Raw genomic sequence first — 25,097 nt, forward strand, 5'->3', positions numbered from 1 at the left:
GTAAATGGAGATAAGCAGAATAGCTTTCACTTGTAATCTGAATATCCAAAGATCTATACATCTACTTCAGTGAAGTCAGGCCATTTCCCCCCTCTCATTTTGGAGTGAGAGTTTTTGTGTGTTTATGTACGCATCCATGTGTGTGCCTACCTACTCATCTGTGAATAGATGAAAACTAGGATCTAATACGAGGAAAAAAAAGCAAGATAAAATGCTTTTGGTACATTTACTTCTTTCCTCTGTAACAGTAATGCTGAAATGAACCAATGATGGGCATCAAAACAAGAGATTTTAAGCAAAACAATCAAGCATCATATTCATAATATTCTTATCTCCCACATAGTTTTCAAATGCAAGAGGTGGAAAAAAGTTAGTCTTCACAGGGGAGGGGCAGTACCAAGCAGTGGGCTCAGGAGAATCTCCTGAGGTTCAGCAAATCCAAGTGCAACATCTCATTTATGGGAACACATGCTATCAAAACAAGATGAGGAATGAAAGGATAGAGCATAGCCCGGCCAGAAAAGTCTTGGACATACTGGAATATGGCAAGCTGGACATGACAACAATGTGCCTTTGAAGCAAGAAAGCCAGCTGCATCCTTGACTACATCAAAAGAAGCATGGCCAGCAGGGTGAGGGAGGTGATCCTGTCCCTCTGCTCTGTGCTGGTGAGGCCTCACCTGGAGTTCAGCATCCAGGTATGGAGTCCTCAGTATAGGAGGGACATAGACTTGCTGGAGCATGTCCAGAGGAAGGCCACAAAAATGATCCAAGGGATGGAACAACTCCCTTATGAAGACAGGCTGAGAGAGCTGGGGCTATTCTGTCTGGAGAGGAAAAGGCTCCAGGGAGACCTTAGAGCAGTCTTTCAGTATCTAAAGGGAGGCTACAAAAAAAAAACAAAAACAAACAAACAAAAAAAAAAAGACTCTAGCAGGGTTGTGACAGGACAAATGGAAGCAGTACCAAACCAAAAGAGGGGAATTCAGACTGGATATATGGAAAAATGTTTATAAGATAAGGGTGGTGAACACTGGAACAGGTTACCCAAAGAGTTGGTGGATGCTCAGCCCCTGGAGATACTCAAGACAAGACTGATCAGCACTCTGAACACCTGATCAAGCTGTTTGTGGGCTTGTTCATTACAGAGAAATTGGGCTAGATGCTCTTGAAGGTCCCTTCCAACTCAAAAGATCCTATAAAAATTTCTCATCCAGGAGGTTTTCAGTAGAAGCATACTGTTTGTTTTCAGTAGAAGCATACTGTTTGTACCACAAAAAACATTGCCTCTTTGCAAAGGCCTGGCATTGTTATCAAAAGGCTCATATAAGGATGCCACACGCTGCAGTAAACATCATATTGTGAATGAGCAAACTTTATACCCATTGCACAATGCAAATCCTGTTGCATCTCCATCTATCACATATCAGGTACCTATCAGCTACTTTGTTTGATAAGAAGCAACTCCAGAGCTTTTCAATATGTGATAACAGAAAATTTGAAGGATTCTAGCTCATCAACACTGCAACAGTCTACATGACTAAAAACATTCTCCAAATAATAGAGAATATATTATGACCTAGGGCAGAGATCTGTAAGAAACTGGAAGGGAGCAGCAAGAATGAGGAAAGAAAAGGAAAGTCCTGAGAATGGATGGCTCAGTCATTCTTTGTATCTCAGAGGAATTACTTAAGAAAACTTTTGAGCAAGTAGTCTCAGAAAAGGGCTACTGTGGCTTCTACTACTTTCCAACTAGAAAAAGAAGAAAAAAAAAGCTTATAGTGTTACACATAGAAGAAAAGCAAAGAAATCATTATATTTGATACTTCTTGCAGTTCTCTGTGGTAGCATGCAACATCACAGCACTACACTAATCACACATGCCTGTCCCACTGATGACTGGACCCCAGAAAAAGCTAACAAATGAACAACGTGCAACAGCTGCTGACCTACTTCAAACAAGCAGACAAAACACTGCATCTATTAGCTGGTTACCTACTTAGTTAGGGGAAAAAGAAGTTCAAATTCACTGGAGAATTTTCAAAGCCATGTTAGTCCAATGGAAGTAGTGTTCTCTCTAGCCATTACTTTGACACTGATATGTAGTTATCTCCAAGTTAAAATTATTTCAAAACAATATATTGTAGTTCAATTATCATGAAATTCACCTTTCCTGAGTTTTTTTTCCATTGTTCTATTTTAATCTATTTTATTAAACAGCAGCACCAATGTTTCATATTGAAGTGACTTAATATAATGACAACAAAAAGGAGCATGAATTATATCACAGAAATAGCACATATTCCACTATTCCTGTAACTTTTGCCTTGTCTTCTTATCTGTATTTGACTTTCAGACAAAGTAGATAATGATTACCATCTCTGAAATGGTTGAATTTACCACGGGGTGCAGCTTGATTTCCACACCAGTTTTAGTGAAGAAAGACTCTTAAAAATCAAATCACTCAAGAACTCTAACTACTTTCTCACAATTAATGCTGCCCAGAAGGATTTCTCACCTCATAGACTTCAGACATCAAGATTTCCATTCATTGGCCAGAAATATTATGCAACATGCTTGAACCCTGATTATAAACAATACATACCTGAAAATTACACTTAGAAATTCAAAATTACACCCTCATAAACACTTACAAAACTGTCATTACTTTTATTTTAAATCCTGACATTTATCATTTAAATTAAGCATGACAAAACTAACATTCCTCTAATAAAAAAAATTAAACACATTTTGAGAAATATTATGGGTTTTTTCTCACTCTCCCTTCATACTTGTTTAAGTGCAACATTCATTTCAATTGCTTACTATTATCTTAGCAAAACTAATTAATTTGAATGTCAAATTTAAAAAGCATTCTACTCTATGAAAGTCAACAATATAAGACTAGAAGCATGAAAGCCCTCTATTTTCTGCTGCTTTACTCCAAAACCATTTGTAAATTACCTTCTGAGGAAGAAAAACTCCAAGAATCCAGACCACAACCACCACCACAAGAAGCAGAATTCCAACCCCTACCAGCCACTAGGGCACCTGCTGTGTTTTATACCAATCTTCTCTCCGCCATTTGGGGTGCAATTATACGCAGCTGGGCCAGGAGCACCTCTAACTGAGACACTCCAACACAAGAACTCAGAGTGTGCACTTTGACCTCTCATCCTCCTGATGTATAGTCATGGAATCTACTAAATCATAGAACTGTGTGTCACGATCCAATAAAAAGGAGGGCGATGAGGTTCTTAGATTATGTATATACCCAGTGTGAGATTAAGAAACAATGGTTCAAATGTTGGTCCGACCAGTTTATTACCACTATAAACCAGGGAGATGAGGAAAGCAGACACTGTTAGGGTGATGGGGAAGGGAAGTCGAGCAATAGGAAAGATAGGAAAGAAGCAAGGGTTTGTACAACACGGGGAAAGTCACCAGCCAGAATCCTAGGGGCGGTCCGGTTGCAAGTGGTTCCAATGGTCCAAGGCAGAAGAGCAGGGGTGGCAGAAGCAGCGAGAACAGCAGCAGCGACGGGCAGCCCTGAGCAGCAAGCAGCTGTCTGGAGAAGTGGCACCGGGTCAGCGCAGGAGAAGCATCATGGGGAAAGTCCAGGAACAACATCAGTCAGCACTGGAGAGAAGCAGCGAGGGGTCAGCACTGGAGAAGCAGCAGTGATCAGCTCATGAGGGTTCAGATGGTAGTACACCTCGAAGGAGTGACGAGGTCCAGGAGAAAGCAGCATGTCTCAGGCAGCAGGCCCAGGAGGGAGTTCAGCAGCAGGGATCAGCTCATGAGGTTTCCGATGGAAGAACATCAACACAGCAACAACAACAAAACCACAACCAATCTCATGGTGGTCGATCCCTGTTTTATCCTCCATTTCTCTTGCCTATGTGACAAACCCCGTGCTAGCCTGCCAGGCAAGCTTCTCCTGAGATGGCTATCTCCCCACGGAGATGAGTACCACACAAAAGAGTGTTCAGCGGACACTGAGCTGCAGCTTATCTCTCTTTCGTTGCCCCAGGACATGCCCATCTGCTTGTCCCTTAGACAAAGGATTTCACAACCTTTGCCCAGGACTAGCTTGGACATGTTCGGACATGTTCATCAGCAAACTTTGAGGCAATGGTATAAAATATTAGTCTCTTACACTGTGCCCCCAATGAAGGATAACAATGGAAACTTTAATATTTGTCCTAGCCAGGCTAGGACACGTCACCCTATTTTAAGTATGGCAGTAGCTCTTCCTAAACTTTGAGCACTCATGAGCAGACACAGAATGACTTAGCTTACTGAAGTAATAAAATCTCATTCCTCTGGGGCATATTCAAATGACTAGTTCTCCCAGCACGTTAGAAATACTTCCAGCAAAACACTATCAGAAAAAGAGGCATCATTTGCAAGCCAGTGTTTTACAGCATTCTCCTCTCTGAGAAAGGCTGAGAGCTGGGGCTGTGCAGTCCGGAGGAGGGAAATCTCGTCACTGCATACAAATATCTAATGGATGGGAGTCAGGTGGATGGGACAAAGCTCTTTACAATGGTGCCCAGTGGCAGAGCAAGAGGCAATGGACATGAAACTTTCCATCTCAACATAAGGAAGAACTTGTTCACTCTGAGGGTGACAGCACTGCAACAGGCTGCCCAGAGAGGTTGTGGCATCTCCTTCTCTAGAAACAATCAGAACTCTCCTCTGTAACCTATTCTGTGGTACCTGCCTTAGCAGAGGGTTGAACTGGAGGCTATCCAGAGGTCTCTTCTAACCTCTACAATTCTGTGACTCTGTAATTCTTAATTTCAGGACAGAATGAGTCATTTAATGCCTTTGTATATTTCATAAGCCTTGCTGATGTGAAAATGAAAGTTCTTTTGTTCTTCTCTAATCTTTAAGTAAAATGTTCAAAGATCTCTGATGAATAATAAGACAGAAAGTAGGCACAGTAATTCACACAGTAATTCACTATGGGCATGCATATCATCCTGCAATGGTACATTAATCACTGTCCTTAAAAGACAGCACAGGAGTGATGAAGTTTTTTCAATTCTGTCTACTGCAACTCAGCTATATTCAAGTGTTTTAAATATGTGCTATTACAGCTGAAGGCAGTAACTGTATTTTAATCTGGAAATCTTTCTCATGTATGAACTCTCTCTCTCATGTATGATTGGAAGGAAACATAAGCAAATGAGAGGTGACTTTTGAATTCAGCAAGTGTCTGAATACAAAAATACTGGCATGCACACAGAAAAGTTATCTACAGAATACAGTATTGTCTCCAAAAGAATACAAGACACTGAAAATAAAACTTTATATATATATAAAATAAATAATAAAAAAATAGAGCAGGAGGGAAAGATGTATTTCCAAGACAGTTTTATACCTGTGACTGAATGGACTATATTTAATTCAGTATACTTCAGTAAGAAAAAGTGAACAAGTTGGTAAAAGAGGTGAGAGTTTAGTTGTTAAGGAGAGATGTTAAAAAGAACGCACACACAGCAGAAGAGTAGCTAGTCTGATTAAAGTACCCTTCATATTCAGAGATATCCAAGAATACTTTCAAAGATCATAAAATTACACTAATGCAAGAAAATATAGAATGTACAAGCCTTTCCATATTCATGACAACTTACATATTTTTGCTTTGAAAGGAGGATTCATATTAAGAAAAAATGTCAGCCCTGACAAACAGGTTTTTCCTACATTCCTTTGATTAGTTACTTCAGAAAAGATAAACTGTATTAAGGCATTAGAAGGGTATCATGACTAACTGAAGTTATCACTAGATTTTTGATGAATTTTTGAAATGTCTTACTTCTTCCTTAAGTTCTTCTTATCCTCCTCCCCTTCTTCACCTTCTCATCCTCTTTCTCCTTCAACTTCACTTTAGGCTTCTTCACCTTCTTCTCTGACCTCACTGTTTCCTTCTCTGTTTCTCACTTTTTTATTTCCTTCCTCTTTTAGGAAGGACCTCTTTTGCCATGCAGATTCTCTTTTGAACAGGGTAGGCAACTCTGGTGGGTTTGGAAAGTTTTGTTTGCCTGTTTGATTTAAAAGAGAGTTGGGAAAGGGAAGAGGTGAATGCACTCACTGAGAGTGCATAGATAAAAGGCAGAGAGGAAATCTCTCGTTTGCCATTTGCATTACGGGCAGGTATGACTCGCCCAAGGCCCCACCATTACTCACGACACCTATCATCTTGCTATCACATCCCTCATTTCCCTCTCTCTCTGGTTGGTGCCACCTGTTAGAATTAATTCTGCTCCCCACAAGTACGGCTGTAGGGTCCAGAGGTTGCCCTCTCATCTCAAACATTTGTAGGTAATTCCAGAGGCATTAGTTGCAAAAGGTATGTCCAAATGTTAACTCCTTTCTTATAAACAAGTGTTTGGTACAATTAACCAAGATAAAATGTTGTCTCTGGGGAATGCTGAAATTATTTTGACATCCTCCCATAGGCTTTTGTAACAGGATAGAAATCACAACAACTTTGCAGGCATACTCAGTGTAACAAATCCCTTGTAGTTCTGTAATGCTTCTACCTTGCCACCTAAACTCTTGTCCCCTGGGTGACAACAAGCCTGCTGCCGTAGATGATGACCAAACCATTGCTCCTTGGCCTTCTGCTTATGAAGAAAATAACCACAATGGAAAGCAAAACGGTATAAGGACTTCTTTCTTTGCTTTATTTATTTTTTTTATTTTGAGGGAGGGGTTGCAGGACTGACAGGTCCTTCTTCTTTGAAAATTCGCTTGCTTGATTATATTTAAAAAATAAAATTTGAACTAGAGCTAAACTAACAGTTCTTGCAGGTCTTTTCTGGTCCTAATATCATTCTAGATTCTAGGTCTGTGATTCTAGCAAGTGAATCACAGGCAAAAAGAAAAATTATCTTTTAAACTATGAGTGATGTGCTCTGTACTAATGCAAACTCAGTAGTTCCACAATAGCTTCAACTATGCTCACAACACACTTTCCACCATGATTATGCTGTGTTCTTTCACAACTTCTTCTTGGAAATTGGCCTTATATATTTATTCCATACCTAGTACAGTAAGCAAAAGTATTTCATGGGTCAGGAAGTTCTGAAAGTAAACTGATTTAATCAAATTTATTTTCAGTGCTCCAACTTGACTTTAATAGTAGCTTGGATCATTCTGAAAATAAAAACACATTCTGAAAAAAAAAACATTTTTCAATTCATAAAATTCATTAAATACTGGGAAAGATAATCAAAGTATGGCATAGATAACAGAAGTAAAAGGAAAGAAAGTTTGTTCAAGGGTAGGGAAAGGCACACATCTTTCTGTTTATTTCTGGTCTATCCTCTGCTTCATCAGAGAACACTTGAAGCACTTCTGATCTGTTTCTTTGTCTCTTTATGCATCAAAAAATAAAAAACCATGGAAAGTACTGATGGCATTCTGACTATCAGTATATCCAGTCTGAAACTGTATATACAATTTCATCAGTATACCACAGTATACTGTGTAATATACTGTGTATATTACACTGTGTATATATACATGTATACTGTATATATATGTATACATATATACATGTATGTATACATGTATATATATGTATACGTAATGTATATATGTATATATACACATGTATATATATGTATATGTATATATGTAATGTAATATGTAATATTTAAAAATATGTATTTGATATTTAAATATTAAAATATTTAAATATTTGAAAATATGTAATACATGTATATATATGTATATGTAGACATATTTATACATGTATACATGTATATACAGTATACTGTGTATATATACATGTATACATATCAGTATATCCAGTCTGAAATTTCTGCCTGTTGAAACAAGGAAAACAGAAGTTCAGAAATTAATTCTTTCCACGTGGTCAGCATAACATCACCCCAGGAATCCCTTAGCCTCTTACCAGCAAGACACTGCTCAACCCTTCCCATGGGCTGAGTGGGAAGAACAGAAAGGTGGTTTCAAAGCTGCTCTATGGGAGTGACACTCCATAACACAAGAAATCACATCTCTGGGCTAAGTGAACACTCACGCTCTTTTTTCCTCAGTGCCACAACAAGGCATCTGCCTACACAGGTGGCAATCATTGACAAATACCATTGGAAAAAGGGTCACTCTGAAGAAAGGAGGACCTAGACTGTGAGAATAAAAGAAAGTGTATTTAGTGCAGAAGCTGTGGAACAGGATAAACAGCATGAGAAAGGAAGGCTGAGAACCAAGGACATTTCCAGATAAAAAGGAAAACAAGTTCAAGTAAGCTGTGGGATGGCAGACCCTAATTGGAGGAAGAGTGCATGGCTTGGAATGACTCATGGAGCTGACCTTTAGCAGAAAGTCTGCAGAGAGTCTGCTCTTCCCTTCGGGATCAAGCTCAGCAGTGGGTGTTTGTTGCAGCCGTCCACCTTCAGCATTAGCGTAAGGCCTTCGGTTTATCTCACACTCTCTCTCTCTTGCTCATTTTATTTGATTCATTTGCCTCAATTCCAATTATATTATATTATACTGTGTTATTTTCCTTTCTGATATCTTATTTAGTAAATTAGCTTTCCTCCTCAGATCGTTGCCGCTGTTTTGTTCTTAGGCCCATCTCCCTTCTCCTTTTTCCCTTTTCCCCTTCCCCGGAGTGTGGGCCCGTGTGTCCCTTGCCTCAACTGTCACGGTACCAGGTCAAACTGTCCCGCAAAAGGGTGACATTTTTGCTGGTATCACAATCAAAAGTTACCTCCTCTGGAACTTTTGATGATATCACAATCAAAAGTTACCTCCTCCAGGATGTGTTTTGCAGAACTGTAACTGCCAGGAGTGTTTTACTCAAGGCTCTCCACCAATGATTGTTTGCTATTTTCTATACGCTCCTGTCTTAAACACTATAAGAATAAGGCTGTGTTATGGTTTTGTGATTTTTGTTGTATTATTGATATTCCACATCATAACATCATGTGGTGCATTGGGAGTTAAAGATTTATTCTCCAGCTCCGTGGATCATCGATAGTTCTGGGTGTACCTGTCTCAGAAGAGATGAAGAACTACATTCCCCAGGGGACTTTACGTATTTACGCTCAGAGGGAAAGATAAAAACTGTCTGCAGTCACAGGACCGCCTCTCTTCCCTTCGGGATCGAGCTCGGCAGTAGGTGTTTGTTGCAGCCGTCCACCTTCAGCATTAGCGTAAGGCCTTCGGTTTATCTCACACTCTCTCTTGCTCATTTTATTTGATTCATTGGCCTCAATTCCAATTATATTGTATTATATTGTTTTATTTTGCTTTCTGATATCTTATTTAGTAAACTAGCTTTCCTCCTCAGACCGTTGCCACTGTTTTGTTCCTAGGCCCATCTCCACTCTCCTTTTTCCCCTTTGCCCTTTCCCAGAGTGTGGGCCCGTGGGTCTCCTGCCTCAATTGTCACGGTACCAGATCAAACTGTCCTGCAAACCGTTGACAGGCTGTCCGGGTAATAAAGAGTATAGTTTAACCATATTGGTGCATGTCATGACTCTGTCCATTTTCTCCGATGACACCAGACCTTTTGTACAGCATAGTTATATGATGTTCAGGAAACTGGTTTGCAAATTAGCCAGCCAACAAATTCTGTACAAACTGCAGCTTCTGTGTGGATGCAGCTCCCTGAAGTGCTTACTGCTGTTGGCAGACATCAAAGTGACACTGCCAGATCTTCTCCTAACCTGGATGGCTAGCCTGTCATCTGATGGCTGCGAGACATGTACCATCTCCCAGTGAATCTATATCGAATTTTCAGCTTTTTAAATTATGTCACTTGCTATTTCAAGCCCTTCTTTTCTCAGTATTTCCGCAGAAATATTCATACACTTGCTAAGGTCATTGGAGAGCACTGCCCTTTTAAGTAGGAAAAAAAGAATTTATTTTCACAACCTCTTTTCAGAGCAAAGTGTCTTACAACCTAGGTGCACATCTACAAGCTTCCTTCACACTCCAACTTGAACCCAACTTCGCACTGATGAGACAGCCTGAGCTTCATATGGCACACAAGATTAGATATATATCTAATATATCTAATATTATCTAATAATATCTATATAATATATCTAATATATCTATTCTATATATATAGAATAATCACAAAACAGAGTTCTGATCTTTCAAAAAGCTTGCTGAAGTAAAAACAACTCCTGAGCTTCAACTCAGCAGAAGAAGTTCAAGCTCTATTTTGAACCTAGCTGAAGTTCGTTTGCAAAGAGGAAACAGCAGGTTTTACTGCTTGGATGACTGAAGTGCAAAGCTGATATTCTAGGCATTATTCAGGTAGACTGCACTAAGGAGAACACTCACACTATCTACTGGGAAGCAAAGCACTCAACTGAACATCACTGCAGTGAAATACTCCCAGAGTCAAACAGCCACTGGCACAAGACAAAATACATTTGAGGTTGGGTTTCTTTTTTAATAGCATGGAAATAAATTCTGCTATGAATCAGAAGTCAGTTCTAAAAAGTTCAATTAAAACAAAAAGCATTTAGGATTTGCTTCCTTTTTAACAAGAATCATAAAACCGTTCAAAAATGTTTTCAGGAAGTAGCATTCTGTGGATCATCAACAGTAGGTGAAGGGATGGTGGAAGGAGACAAACAAAACAAAATTAAAATATGCACTGACTGCACCACTCAGCTTGGTGTAATCTGCAAACGTGCTGAAGGTGCAGTCAATCTCATCATCTATGTCACTGATAAAGATGTTAAGGAGTACCAGTTCCAAGACAGGGCCCAGGGGGACACCACTCATGAAATCACTCCTCTCAAACCAAGATGGCAGCAGAGAAGCCTGAATTGCACTCATGCATGTTGCTATCATTGGCAGTGTAAGAAAGGTGAAAGTCAAACTCTACCTACTGTCCTTACAGGCAAAGCTAGTGCCTCAAAGCATACTCCCTTTTTCACATATAGCAAAGGTATAGTACATAGTTGATTAACAAATGCATTATAACTCTCAAATATTTCCTCTGTTCTTGGTATTTTCGTACAAGATACTCTGATCTTTCTAAACAGTTTTCTACTTCATTGGTCACAAAGGAATTTTAGAAAATCTCTTCCAGTCACCTGTACTAACCTGGATTACCAACATTTGATAAAATATTCCAAATTGAATCTGTTTCATTAAAACTCGTTGAGCCAAGCCATATTCTAGCAACATCCATCACACACAGAACAGCAACAAACTGATCCGTTGTCACACAAATTATTTTGATACACTCTCCTTGTATAGGAAAATAGCGCAAAAATATAAACTAGCATAATAAAGAAATAATGGAAAAGCACTGCCAAAATTGGGTCAACTCATTTTTCCCCTCATTTCATTTCAGCATATGCTTTCGAGTAAGGAAAAAGTGTTAAATAAATCATTATTTTGATATCTCACTTGAGTTATTCCATCAGCAGTGTCCACAAACTCTTCTTGCCCCAATTCCTTTGCATCATTATTTATGGAAGAATGTATGAAAGAATGTTATTATAATCAATCATCTCCCACAACTACATATTTTATCTTTATCCTGATGCTGAGAAATCCGACATAGTAACTTGACACACCAATGAAATATGTCAAGCAGGTGTTCCCTTTTATTACAGCACTGTGGGTGCATGGGGTATCCCTCCACCAAACATGCACAACAAAGAGAGAAACTAATACATATTTAAAGGTATAGCATATGCATATTCATCACACTCCAAACTCTGGTTATCAAGGGGATTAAACCTAAGGGTCAATTTTGCTGTAAATTTTCAAACCTTGAAGGGGGAGAGCTCCTCATCACTCCTGTGGGTGTTTTGTTTAAGAGAGACATCTGTTTGGTTATCTTGTTGGGACAACAGGATGTCTGTTCTGCTTTCTTATTAGTGTGATTTAAGTTTTGTTCTCTGTTTGTGTAACACATCTAGACCAACAGATATCAACAGGGAATAGCACCTTTCTATCTGGATGATTTACAGTTGTCTTTTCTGTAGAGAAGCTGTTCTCATGATTCAATCCTTTTTCTATTTTGAGTCTTCTCTGAATTGTTGGCTGGCAAATCTGTAACTATTAAATGTTACACAGTTGGGATACAGAAATTATTTAAACATGAATATAACAAATATATTACTAATTCTGTTGACTCTTCTATGCTTAGACATGTAGTTGAGTGGGAGTTCTTCAAAGAGGTCTGTCCACTACCTCTTCACCACAGGGAAACGGTTACCAGGAAATTAGCATTTAACCTTTACCTTTCAAGTACCTGGTCTCCCACCATAGAGCAGTCTGCTGCTCACTGTCATCAACAAAACATGAGTCAATTAGAAAGAAACTTCGACTTACAGGGATAGATTAAGTTTCACACTCCCAGGGCTGGCAGACAAGTTGGATAAACTTGCTCAGGACTACAGGGTCTTTCCCTCTAAAGAGAATATTTTTCCTCATCTCAAGTACATAAAATTAGAGAAATCTTCTGCCTAGCTCAGCACATCAAATCTTGGCGAACTGATGCCTTGACAGCCTGCTTATTACAATGCAGTTTGCTTATGGAGAAGTACTAAATGCAAATAGTACCCTACATTCTCCACGAGCATGGGTGGGCATGGCCCTATGAAGATTTGAGCTCAGTAAGTTCTATCAAGAGAGTCTGAGACTGGTCTATTCCAATAGAGTATAGTTCAGTATCTAACAAGTTCCCCCCCTAGCTCATAGCATGAGTGCAGAGGAACTCAGAGGATGTGGTGCCTGCCTGTCTGGAAGTGTCAGGGCAAAGCAAAGGGCCTTGCAGACCTTGCAAAAAGCATGCATGAACTTGGCTCTGGGCTGAATGAAGACAGATAATGCTTTTCTTCTTGATCTTTTTGCCAGTGACCAGAATATTAAACGGAATGTTCTCTCACAAATTGTTTCTCTACAGCATTTCATTCAAATTAGTATTTTTAGCCTACCCAGTAGAAAACGAGAGCAAAAGTGGATTAGAGCTAGAATCACATTTGGAGTACTACTAATAAAAACACAAATATTATTTTTTTCACAGATATTAAAAAATTCACATTGTCCATAAAATGTCCCCACATTGTGTTGGAAAGCGGGTTTTAAAAATGATAGCAAAATAAGGAGCTAGTTAAGAAATTAGCCAAAATTTTAGTTTAAATTTCTTATGTGATAATTGAGACCTAGAAAAGAACAAAAAAAAAAAAAAAAAGAAAAGAAAAGAAAAAAGTTTCTAATTGCAACTAAGCTATTTTATCTGAAACTTACTACTAATTAAAGAATCTCAAAACATGACAGATTTACTCCATTTGAAGATGAAAAGTAATGCCGTACTCCCAGAATGAGATGGCTCATTCACAGTTTTGGCCACAAAGACGGAAAAATTAATCCAGTGAGAACTTCTGTAATTAAGAAAGGCTGTGGAACCTTCCTCCTCAGAGATCTTCAAACTCAGTCATCTGAAAATGACCCTAGGCAACTGGCTTTAGGCGTCCCTTTTAGAGCAAATGGATTGCACCAGATGACCCCCACATTCTGTGGAAAGGAAGAGAAGTGGTCTAGCCAGGATTTCAGGTTGGAATCCTGCCAGGACTGCACACTGGCCACTAACCTTCACCCAAATTTGTGATACTATAGAAAGCTGAATATTCTGAGGGACCTTTAATACCTTTAATACAGATAATGTCTTTAGCAGTTTTAGCCCTAAAGTATACTTTTTCTCCCACATTATTTTATCCTTTTCATTCAGACATTTAGACAGCATTCAAGAACGTAACATCCCCAGGTGGGAAGGAAGCACCTTCTTAGAAAAGGGAAGGCAAGGCACAAACTATGTAAAATAACTCATCCAAAATAGATTGATTAAAGATGGGTACCCGAGCAAGGCTCTGAAAAAAATGAGGCAGAGATATGTATTTACTGCTGAATTGAACCATTCTGGAATAAGATAGCACTATCTAATGCATGGGTTATCTGTTCTAAAACCTAAAGGAAGCTTTGCTACACTTGTCGTGGCGCTTGCTAGTTTTCAAGGCACGTGAGCAACATCTAGTGTTAGCTGACGAATACTGCAGATTCTGGCATCTTCATGAATGCTTAAACATTTGAAACATACAAAACCAATGACAACAAAAATGCTTCTAGGAAAACCAGATCCTCTTACCATATGGTACATTACCAACAAACGCATGCCATGCATTTATTTGCTTGCTTTATCCCAATGCCTAAATGCTGCTAGTAACAAGTTCTCTATTTAGATGTAGTAATTTTCCATAGATGTAGTAACATAATCAGGATCCTTGGGAAAGCAGGTTAAAGGAACTGAATGAACTCAAACACACAGGCTTGAAGTATTTTCAATACAAATTTCTGTTTTCTAGTGAAATTTAGGCTAAAAATTTCAGAGTTTGATCTTGAATATATTACCAGAGGAAGTCAACAACACTAAATAAATAATATATGCAGTAAAGAACTGGATATTTGAAAAACATTCACCATGTTCTAACTAACCAGCAGTGAAATTTTGGAAAAGGATATTGCCATCACTTCTCAAGCTGTAAACCAGTTCCTAAACTGCAGAACATCGTGACACTTGGTTTCCTGAGAAGGTCATTGTGTATTTGCTCACTGTGGAACATCTAAAAGTTTTCTGGATTACCTGTTCCTATTCTTGTTGTCCGGGCTCTGAACTGTTAAAACAGAGAGTTTGTCATCTCTTCTGTGAGCTCATCCTTTTGTATAATTTTCTTTCCAGCTACTCAGTTCTTAGGCTAATTGCAAGCAATGTTTTTAGTATTCCTAACGTAATTCATTTTCCTCAAATCTGAGTTCTACAATGTAAAACAATTTCAGGATTATGGCTTTATGTCTCTTGCAGATAATGGATAACTGCATTCAGAATAATAATTAGAAAAAAAAAATCTGAGTGCAGATGAATGGAATTCTTCATTCTGTTTAAACTACACACAGCCAGGCAATGGAAGCATCAAGCTTCAAGAAGTCTGATCAAGAGGCTCTCCAGCTATGTCATAGCCCTTTGAACCAGTGCAGATGAATCCTACACCCTATTCTGGTGGCAAAGCCTTCATATTTTCCTGCATCATTATGAATACCACAAAACTATAGACTAGTCACAGAATCATGGAATCATAAGAGTTGCCTGCAAAAGAAGGGACCCTTAAAGGCCATTTGGTCCAACTCCACTGCAGTGAAAGTGACACCTACACTAGGACCAGCTGCTTAGAGTCCCCTCCATCCTGACCTGGAGTGCGTGCAAGGATGGGGCATCCACCACCTCTGGGCAACCTGTGCCAGTGTCTCACCACCCTTACTGTATAAAACTTCTTCACAGAATCACAGAATTACAGGGGCCAAAAGGAACCTCTAGGATCATCAAGGCAAACCCCCCTGTTACATCAGGTTCCCTAAAGTAGGTTCAAACAAAGTTCATTACAAAGCTGTATAACCATGAACATATTCCAATGTCATAAACAGCACAGCTGTGCCAGTGAGCCACATAAGCTACAGATAAAGTATATAACACTGTAAAAAAGAAATAGGAACTGCTGAGTAGTATTTAAGAGTCTTAAAAAAAAATAAAAAGTATTTAAGAGCACTCAGGCTACTGTGGGAAAAGCAGCCTGTGTTCATGCATGTCTTGCAGTAGCCTGCATATTTACCTGTGGATGAAAATTCCTCAGAGTGGAACAGCAGAGTGCTTAAAAATATCAAAGTCCCAAGAAAAAAAAATCTGGTTTAGGTGGTCTGTTAAATTCCAGATGTGGAACTTTGGTGTCAGGTATGGATGGATGGATGCAAGGATATGTATATGTAACATCGTTGCACATCTCCCCTTTCATGACAGGTTAGGAGTCTACTACTCAAGATCTCTCTGTCTCATAGCATTTATTTCCCAGTTCTTTAAAATCTATCAAGTTTGATCCACTCAAGTACAAACTCATATCCTTGAAGGCCTGGATACAGATAATACCCAGTACATACCCAGTACGACACACAAGTTCAGCACAAAGCTTCACACACCATTTAATCTTCTACAGGAAGCCGAGACCTGGTACTTACCATCAGAATGTCTGAGAAAGTTTTCTTGCTTTCTAGTGACTTCTTAGGAAAGTCAGCAAATTCATACTTTACACAATGTTTAAATTAGATGTATAAAATTCACTTCCTGGGACATTTTTCGAACACCATATTACACATTTACTCGGTCGGTCATCACAGTAGCATGGTATGTGACTGTGTGGAAGCACAAACCATTGCAGTTTAGCCTGAATATAAAGGAATATATGCAATGCTCACTAAATTAACAACAGGCTTAAAATTTTCACAGCTTCAGTTTCAATAAGGGAGAAGGAGACACACAATCTGAATGTTTTCTGATATGTTCAGTACAACCTTGTTAATAGCACTATTTACCCATTAATCATGGGGCCAGAGCTGTCTCCCTCTGTCTACACCACCTTACACAATTCCACAGAGGTAGCAACAGCTGTAGACCACAAGGAGTCTGGCTCCACCAGCACTCCTGTATATCCCACTGTGGCACACTGAGATGCATCATCAGCAAAACCATCTTGGACAATGATGTACATAAACCATGTCATGCATGCTAGTTCTGAATGCTAGTAACTATGATTATGTGAGGTTTCAGTCATTCAGAGGGCTGATTGTCAGTACTGTGCCTATCTTCTCAGAAAGCCTGAAAAACTTGAGCATGTCTTGGGAATGAGACATGACAGATCCAGTGACTAGCCAATACACAGAACAGAAAAAGCTGACAGAAGGTGGCCTTCTGGTCTTTCATTGTAATACAACCAGGTGTCATGGTTTTATGATTTTTGCTATTGGTATTCCACATCACAGCATCATGTAGTCCATGGAATTAAAGAGTAATGCTCCAGCTTCGTGGATCATCAATAGTTTTGGGTATACCTGTCTCAGAAGAGAAGAACCGTGTACCCCAGAGGACTTTGCGTTGCTTCGTGTTTTTTCCAGTTTTTGCTCAGAGGGAAAGATAAAAACTGTTCACGTGTCACGAGACACTCTCTTTCATTTGGAATTGACCCAGCAGTGCGTACTTGCTGCCATCTTGCCTTCAGCATAAGCGTAAAGCCTTCAGCTCAGAAGCCTTCAGAACCCTCTCTCACACTCCTGGCTTCAATTCCAATTATATTGTATTGTATTGTGTTACTTTGCATTCTGCTATCTTATTTAGGCTTTCTTCCTCAGATCGTTGCCGCTGTTTTGTTTTTAGGCCCATCTCCCTTTTCGTTTTCCCTTTCCGACTTCCTCTTTCCCTCAGCATGGGACTGTGGGTCCCCCGCCCCGATCATCATAGAACTGGGCCGAACCAGCCTGTAAACCAGATGTCACATAAGGGTAACTGACATGCTTGAGCCCAGTTTTCTAGAGAATAAGTGTGAAAGACAGAAACTGTTTTCTTTTTTTTGTCCCAAAGCTTGCTTCGTGAGGCCTTTCTGGTGATAAGACTCTTAAGTGAGAACTGCAGGTTATCTAGGTGGGTGTCACTGTGCCACAGTGCCTCTGCTTATCGTTGTAAAGATAAGTAGAAGCAGGGACAAGCCTGACTTTTTTGGGGTTTGGCTTGGAGAAGCCGATCAGTGCAAAAGATGATAAAGCTTGGGCATGGCAACGAAGGTACCACTCCCTGTTGGCTTATCTGTTGGGCCAGGTATGTCACACTAACAGAGAGAAAAGAAAAAAAAATAGAAATGGGGGATAAAAGGCCTCCACTAAACTAAGGACTTTGGAGAAGAAATCCCAAATAAAACACCTTTGACGGAGAACTCCCAAAGAGAAAAAATCTTTGACGGAGGATTCCCTGAGGAATCCCCTTGGCCTGCTTGCTGTGAAGCTTTCTTCCTGGCTTTCTCCCATCCCCCGCAGTGACCAGACAGGACCTACCATGAACCTTGCTGGACCCACAGTGGTGATTATGTCTCTCTTGCTTTCTACCAAGACTCTTTGCTTTTTATCCCTTTTCTATCGCTCACCTTCTACAGGCTGACTGCATCACAGTGTTTCAAACAGCTAATCAAAAAGGACCATCGCAACCTGCTGAGCTATACCACCTATCTCATTTACAGCAGCTTAAACTTTACAGGGCACAGAACAGTCATCAGACCCTGAGTGTATGAAGACAAGTTTCACCTCTTGATATGCTATAGCATTACATCCTTTTTTCCCTACTGAGCTCTGTTGCAGATGGGAAAAAAAAAAAGGATTATAGAGAGAAAGGGAAAAAATAACAAAATAAATTGCTTAGATTTCTTCACTTCTATTTATTTATCCACCTTCCATTACACCTGCACTGTTTTCCCAAATCTGCTTTGGAAGTGTTTGCTGTACTAAAGGTTAACAGCAGAAAAAAATAAAAAATTGAGCCCCTTGGAAAGATCCAGCAGAAAAAAAAATACATGAATCACTGTGCAAGGTGGGGTCATTTTTATTTGTTTTGTTTGCATTAAGATGTATTCTTATTCAGTACTGCACCTTTAAAATAAACAACTGTGTGAGATCCTTAAGATCATTAAGCATCAGGGTCAGAAACAATCTGCACAGCTCATGCATCTCCCTTCACATAGTTACCATCACCTAGAAAGCACATGTATGATATTTCTAGGCCTTACCTGAAGAGTAATGATTTCTTTCAGTAATTTTATTTTTCAAGTCTTACTCTGAAGAGGTATGAAAGCAAATTAGCACTGGAAAAAGAAAAGCATATTAAGTTGGATGGAAGCATGCTGAGTGAGGCCATGACTCGCACCATCTTTCACAAGAGTTCCCAGCTGCTAACCAAATACATACAAAAAATAAAGCTTCAGAGTGTTAAAAGTCACAGGCAGGAAAAAGAAGAAGCTGTGAAATTACAGGAAATAGTTGGAAGTTGAAACAGTTTCAAAATAAATGGTGTCCAATGCCTGATCCATTTCATCAGCAAGTAAAGGCAAGGTGCAAACCATAACTATCTTGGGAAACAGGAATTTATTCACAAGCCCTTTTCCCAAAGAGGATGTCAGTCTTCCTTTTTCCTCTAGCTCTGTATCTAAATGTCAAGTCTTGCAGAGATAAAACAGCGTACCTGTTGTGGCACAGGAGTCCATTAGTGAAGCTTAGTCAAGCAACAAATATTCACAGGAAATCACAACACACTGCTGAGCAGCACTGATGGTTACAAGAGCAGAGCAACTGCCAAAACAAAGAGAAGTTCTGTATTTACTAAGGTTGCAATTTAATCCAGAGGTAATTTTGTTATCAATCCAGTGTATTTTGAACTGAGTGAGTTAATAACTTTGCAGATACCAGCCTCCCAGACAAGAAATCTTGGCCACAAGAAATATGCAGGCAACAGTCCCAATCACTTCAAATGCAAAACACTGGAGAAATGTTTTATGAAAATAGCTTCAATAAGGCAGGGAAGAGCAGAGTGCACCAGATAATTAGTAAGTACAAAGGAAGGAGACTGGAAAATGATGTTCAGACATAACAATGTATGCTTAGAAAATTCAGGAGACAAGTTTTACCTTTTCCACTAAAGAAGGATGCACCTAGAGATTCACAGTCATTTCTGAATAAAGTTTGCTTTTCACCATAACCCTGAATGATCTTGGGAGAGACTGCAAGAGACTTGGGAGAGAGAAGGCAACAAAAGCTACTTGATTGCTCTGAAAGTAATGCCTCCTATTTATTTCCATAACTAGAACAAATACAAAGATCACAATAACAGTGTTTGACATTGCATTCTCAACTACAAAAAACGTAGTCACTGGCATTAGCTGTTCATTAGCACTGAACAAATCCCTGCATGCTGTGTACCTGTAGAGGTGACCCACTGTTGCTGTCACCACTGCTGGCATGCATCACCCACCACCTCACTGCTCACACCCCCTGTTTGGTCTCCATAAATGTTCAGCAAGCATTGATCGATGTCACGGGTGCCATTTTTTCTGCAGGGAGGAACACATTTTGCTTCATCAGCATTTCCATGTGAAACCCCATTCTGTCAGACTGCCCCTCTGCAGTGTCACACAGCAACAAAATGTAATGGGATATTTGCAGGAAGGTTCAACCTCTACTCCCATACCACCAACATCCGCCTCTGACACAGTGTCAGAGGATAAATACAATGAAATAGGAGGCATTACTTTTGGAGGAGCCCTCGTACATCAGTTATGGCAGGGACAGTTGGAGAGACAGTGAAGCCTTTTGGGGGGCATATGTAGTGCTTGCTTTTCTCACGCTCCATGGCCCATAGGAGGGTGGTACTTTAGCAGGCCCTAGGAACTTTGCACTGCTCCAACTTCAAGCGAACATTTCTTAGTTTGGAACTAGAGAGAAACTGGAGCAACACCTGCCACAGAGGCCACTCACAACTGCCGAGTAGCATATGCAGTAAGAATAAGGCTGTTTCCATTCCAATCACAGTTTCAAGATTTTACTGTTCCACAGCCCATCACCAATGATTGATATGGTCGAAGACATGAAGGGTACAAAACACTAGGCCAGTCCACAAGCATTAAGCCAAGCCCAAGTAACTCTCAAAAACACCTTGAATGAAACTGGGTTGAAAGACTCTTAAGATGCAGTCTTTGCAAGCAAGCAATCTGTCACAGTTCATCTCTGTCTTCCTGACAGTCAGGCACTTGGTAACAATCTACAAATGAGAGACACCACCAAAACTGAGTCATACATAGTATGAGTTTTGGTCTTTGTTGCTTATGAGTGTCTTGTACATATCTATCTCTCATGCCAGTCTAAGAAAAATGATGGTGGCTGTTCCACTCAGCACAAAAGTGAAGCTCAGGAGTAATTGGGAAGGAGGGAATAGAAGGAATTGCCAGTCTGGCTATTTTATGAAGAGCAGCCCTTGTCTGGTAATGGCAAAAGGACATAACTGCTCTCCAATCTTCCAATGTTTAAGAGCACACTGAGCCTGTGTCACATCTGAGAAAGGACAGAGGGAGGACAAGTAATGCCAAAACACGGTTTAGCAGGTAGCAGAACACACTCTGATGTAATGCTTTTCATGTCTCCCTCAGATGCACTTGTGGTCAGCTTGTCAGGCTTGCAGTGCATGATTGTAATTAAGCTATCCTCCACTTGATCACATTGTTCGGATCACACTGAGCCCAAAGAAAATAAGGCCAGATGCACCAAGTCTGTGAGAATTTACACCAGCAGACCAGTCAGAGAGGGAGACAGAGAAGAGCACATCACCAACCTGGCTGCTATGTCATCCCATGGAAAACAGGATGTCTCTGAGATCCTGAGGTCTTTTGATAAATAATATACAATGATTTGTTGCTGTCTTCTACCCCAGTGCATAAGAACAGTGCTGCTGCAAACAGCAAGAAAGCCTCTGCTTTCATTGTTTTCCTCACCAAACTGAGGCTCTGTTTAGGTATAGTCCTTCAGGAAGTGGATCACAATTTGAGATCTTGGGATGAAAAATCTGTCTGCACATATAGAAACATTTTTCCTACTGGAGAAAAGCAGAAGTGTGCAGCAGAAGGATGAGGAAAAAGGGAGCTTTCTTCGAGCAACAAAAAGTAGTGAAGCATTTGCATAGGAAAAGAAGTCTGCAGAAATGATATCCTTTGATGTCTCATGGAGGCAGGTGTATATGTAAGGCACCGAGTTCTGAATTTGCTCTAAGTCCTCCCACAGTGAGGCAAAAAATTTCATGAGACCTTCCTGTGCTTCTAAGCCTTTCTAAGATGAGGGAGGACATGTTTCTCATAAGATGAGTCAGCATGTTCACAAGAGGTCCTGCACAGAGACAGAAAACCACACATCACCACTTCCAGTGTTCCTAGAACCATGCGTAAATAGTCTGTTCATTCTAAGTAGAAAGCAGAAGACCTAGAACAATTTGGAAAGTCTGATAATCAGTAGAAAATTGGCAAAGGTTTCCTGGAGAAGAATCTAACTTTGCAGAAGCATTAGAAAGGATTTCCCCCACTGAAAAAATGAATCCAACAATAAATCAACAATACATTCTTGATTTAGATAAAGAGGGAAAACCTGATTCCAGTGTTGCAAAATCAACTATTGAAAAATTCTAATTTTGGAGGCAAATATAAAAGCCAGAAGTAAACATAAGCTGCAAAATCCCAGCAACTATTTTTTCCTTAAACATGCATTACTGTTTAAGAGACCTGTCTGGACATTGGAAGTTAAGTTGCATCCATGTTACAACAGCATAAACAGACAGCAGAAACATTCTGTTTGTAAGACTTTACTGTTCTATTCTATGGTAGTAGGTGGTGTTGAGAACCTTTGTATATAATTTGGGCCCTAATATGCAAGAATTAAGAATTAAAAGCATTACCAAAAGAAACATAAAATACCAACCTCTTTCTCCCAGCTGTGTTCATATGACAAAAATACTCTAATAAACAAGCTGGTGGTATGTAAATTTCACACAAGGCACTGATGGTGAAAAAAGTGTAACTCACTTGGGTTTATACAGCTTAACAACAGCTATGTTATAGTGACATTATACATCTCCCCAAAGCATTATGGGTAACATGAAGTCACTCTTCTGCAAGAGAAGAATAAATAACACTTTCATTAAAATATCTTCTCCTGCATTGGGCAGGTCAAACCAGTTAACAGTGTTCCAGTGATCCAGGTTCAAGAAAAGGAAGCAGTTTAAGAACATTCCACAGAAGAGGTGTCCCACGCACAAAGTCTTCCTTTTTTTTTTAAGTCTCTTTTTTGCTTTTTAAGGAGAGTGCTGCTGCTTGGCTCCACTTACATCTCAATGCAACCTAAACATATGCATAGCCAAAGTCAGTAGTGAGAGCAGGAGGGAGTGGGAGAGCTGGTGAGAGCTGCTGGTGTCTTTGCAAGTGGGACTGAAACAACCATGGCCCTGGGGCTGGGGCTCTACCGTGATGTAGCCATTGATGATGCGGATCCGGGGAGGAGGGTTGGTGGCACTGCAAGGCAAGCGGAGAAGAACATCAGTCCAGACTTAGGCTAGAACTGGCTGAAGCCCACGCAGCAGGGCATTGCTAGCCTCTGTGCTCCTCTGCCCATCTTCTGGGCACCCAACATGCTGGGGATGGTCTCTTGTGCTGGCTCCATGCTCACCAAAGTATTGTGCCTCCTAATGGCAGAGACTTGCCGCTCTCCTTCTTCAAGGACATGGGCAGCTCCCATGTCAGCTGATGTGGACAAAACCTTTAGCCCAACTAAGTGTGAATCAAACTTAAGGGAGAACATGGAATAAGCTAAGGAGGGTGGGGACTACCCTGAAACAGTGGAACTGCTCAGACTTACCCAGGCAGCCTGATCTTTGTTTCCACACAGGGAGACAGGTGGGCAAAGTGACAGCTTTCCTAACAGCTTCCAGCCTGCCTTTCAGCTAGGCAGAAAATAAGAATAAAAGCACCTGTGCTGCAGAGAAGCAACACTACAGCTCAGCTTAGCTCTATAGAAGTGAGGCACCTGCTTTCAGCTGAATCCATTTTCCCCTGCTTTACTTCTCTATGTGCACTTTAGTCTGGACTAGACTCCTATGCTGCATGTTCCCTTCCACAGGTCAGGAACTACAAAGGGTTTAAATGACATCCTCTATGAAATGAGAGACCCTGCCAGAAACACTTCCTAAAGACAGAAATGTCACAGGGAAAAGATCCCAGTATCCCAAAGTCTCTATGGTGGTACTGAGGACCCTGAACTAGTGATGAGCATGAAGTGGGTGACATCCTGTAGAATACTATGTTCCCATTATGGCAGCACATTGTTCACAAGAGGACTTTTACTCTGCAGGCTGCTGACATCAACTGCCCAGAGCTGAGTGAGCTCCTGCAGTGCTGCAGCACAGGTTGAGGCACAAGAGTATGTACAGAGACTTTCTCTTTGGAAAATGGATTAAAGCCGTGAATGATGACACAGCTACAAAGCTGACATGCACTCCAGGGCACAAAGAAGACAAATTGTGATGAAGTTAAAAGCAAGTCTATCTGCCACACTAGAGCGGAGTGGTATTTTCTGCACCCAGTCCCTAACTGTGGCACTCCATTCTTGCCTTACCTTAGCTAATGGAATAAAGCAGAAATGCTTTAGGAAATGGAAGGGAATTAGCATCCTCATTAAAAAATCTTACCCTTCTGTGTGCAAAGGTCCACATAGGAGGGCTGAACAGAGAAGCCATCAGATAGCACAGTAAAGAAATACAGCTATTGGCTGATGCATACTTGAAGGAGCACAAACCAAAGCATTAGGTTACTCAAGCTGCATCTTTCGCATTTCCATTGTGAAGTTATGAATGCTGCAGGCTCATGCATCAGGGATTTGGGAGCACTTTTGTGACAAGGCACCCAAGGAGTCTGCGCGAGCAGGAGCAGAGCGTCCGCAGTGCCACAAGGTGGGGCTGTCTGCTCGGCACAAGGATGGATGGACAGCTAGATGCAGCAACGGCCTAGCACCTGAGCAGGCTTCCAGCTCTCGGAGGATGACTTAACTGGTAGAGAAAGACAGGAAAGATTACAAACAAAAAGGAGAGGTGTCTTCTGCTCCGACATTCATGTCATAGTTTCCTAAGCTGTCACAATTGGTTCTAGTTCTACTTCACTTCTGTCCTGTGGTACTTGCAATCCAGAACGCTTCCCTGAAACATCTACAATTCAGTCACAGTAACACATCCTCCCGTATTTTATCTTCTGAAGGCACTTCAAAAGAATAGCTGAATATGAAAAATGGAAGATGTTGGTGTGCAGTTAGGGTGGGAGCCTGCGCTGATAAGGATGCCTTACCTTCACCATTAGTTGTTTCACCTTAACAGATTCTCAACAGAAGCTCCAAAAACCAATTCACGAATAGCTGGTATTGTCTTCATTAACATAAATTAACGTAGTCCCTGGGCTCTCTCCCATCCTTGGAGATACTCAAGGATGTGGATGGGGCTCTGAGCAACCTGCTCAGTGCAGGTGTCCGTGTCCATTGCAGGGGAGTTGGACTGGATGGCCTTTAAGGATTCCTTCAAACTCAAAAAATTCTATGGCTCTATGACATTGTTTCAGTAAAAAAGAGTATCAAATGTGATAAATA

General features: G+C 40.4%; 1 protein-coding gene across 1 annotated transcript in view; it reads right to left on the reverse strand.

Moving 5' to 3' along the window:
• Nucleotides 1–22,742: 22,742 nt before the first annotated feature.
• TRABD2A (TraB domain containing 2A) overlaps nucleotides 22,743–25,097 on the reverse strand; it is an 80,164-nt gene continuing 77,809 nt past the window's right edge. The window contains exon 7 of the mRNA XM_065740558.1: nucleotides 22,743–22,981. Within this exon, the coding sequence (XP_065596630.1) occupies nucleotides 22,801–22,981 (181 nt within the window). The 3' untranslated portion in view covers nucleotides 22,743–22,800. The remainder of the gene's footprint in view (nucleotides 22,982–25,097) is intronic.

Source organism: Cyrtonyx montezumae, unplaced genomic scaffold, assembly GCF_038088225.1.
Source record: "Cyrtonyx montezumae isolate F1298 unplaced genomic scaffold, pur_monq_1.0 scaffold_29, whole genome shotgun sequence".
Classification (NCBI taxonomy): Eukaryota; Metazoa; Chordata; class Aves; order Galliformes; family Odontophoridae; genus Cyrtonyx; species Cyrtonyx montezumae.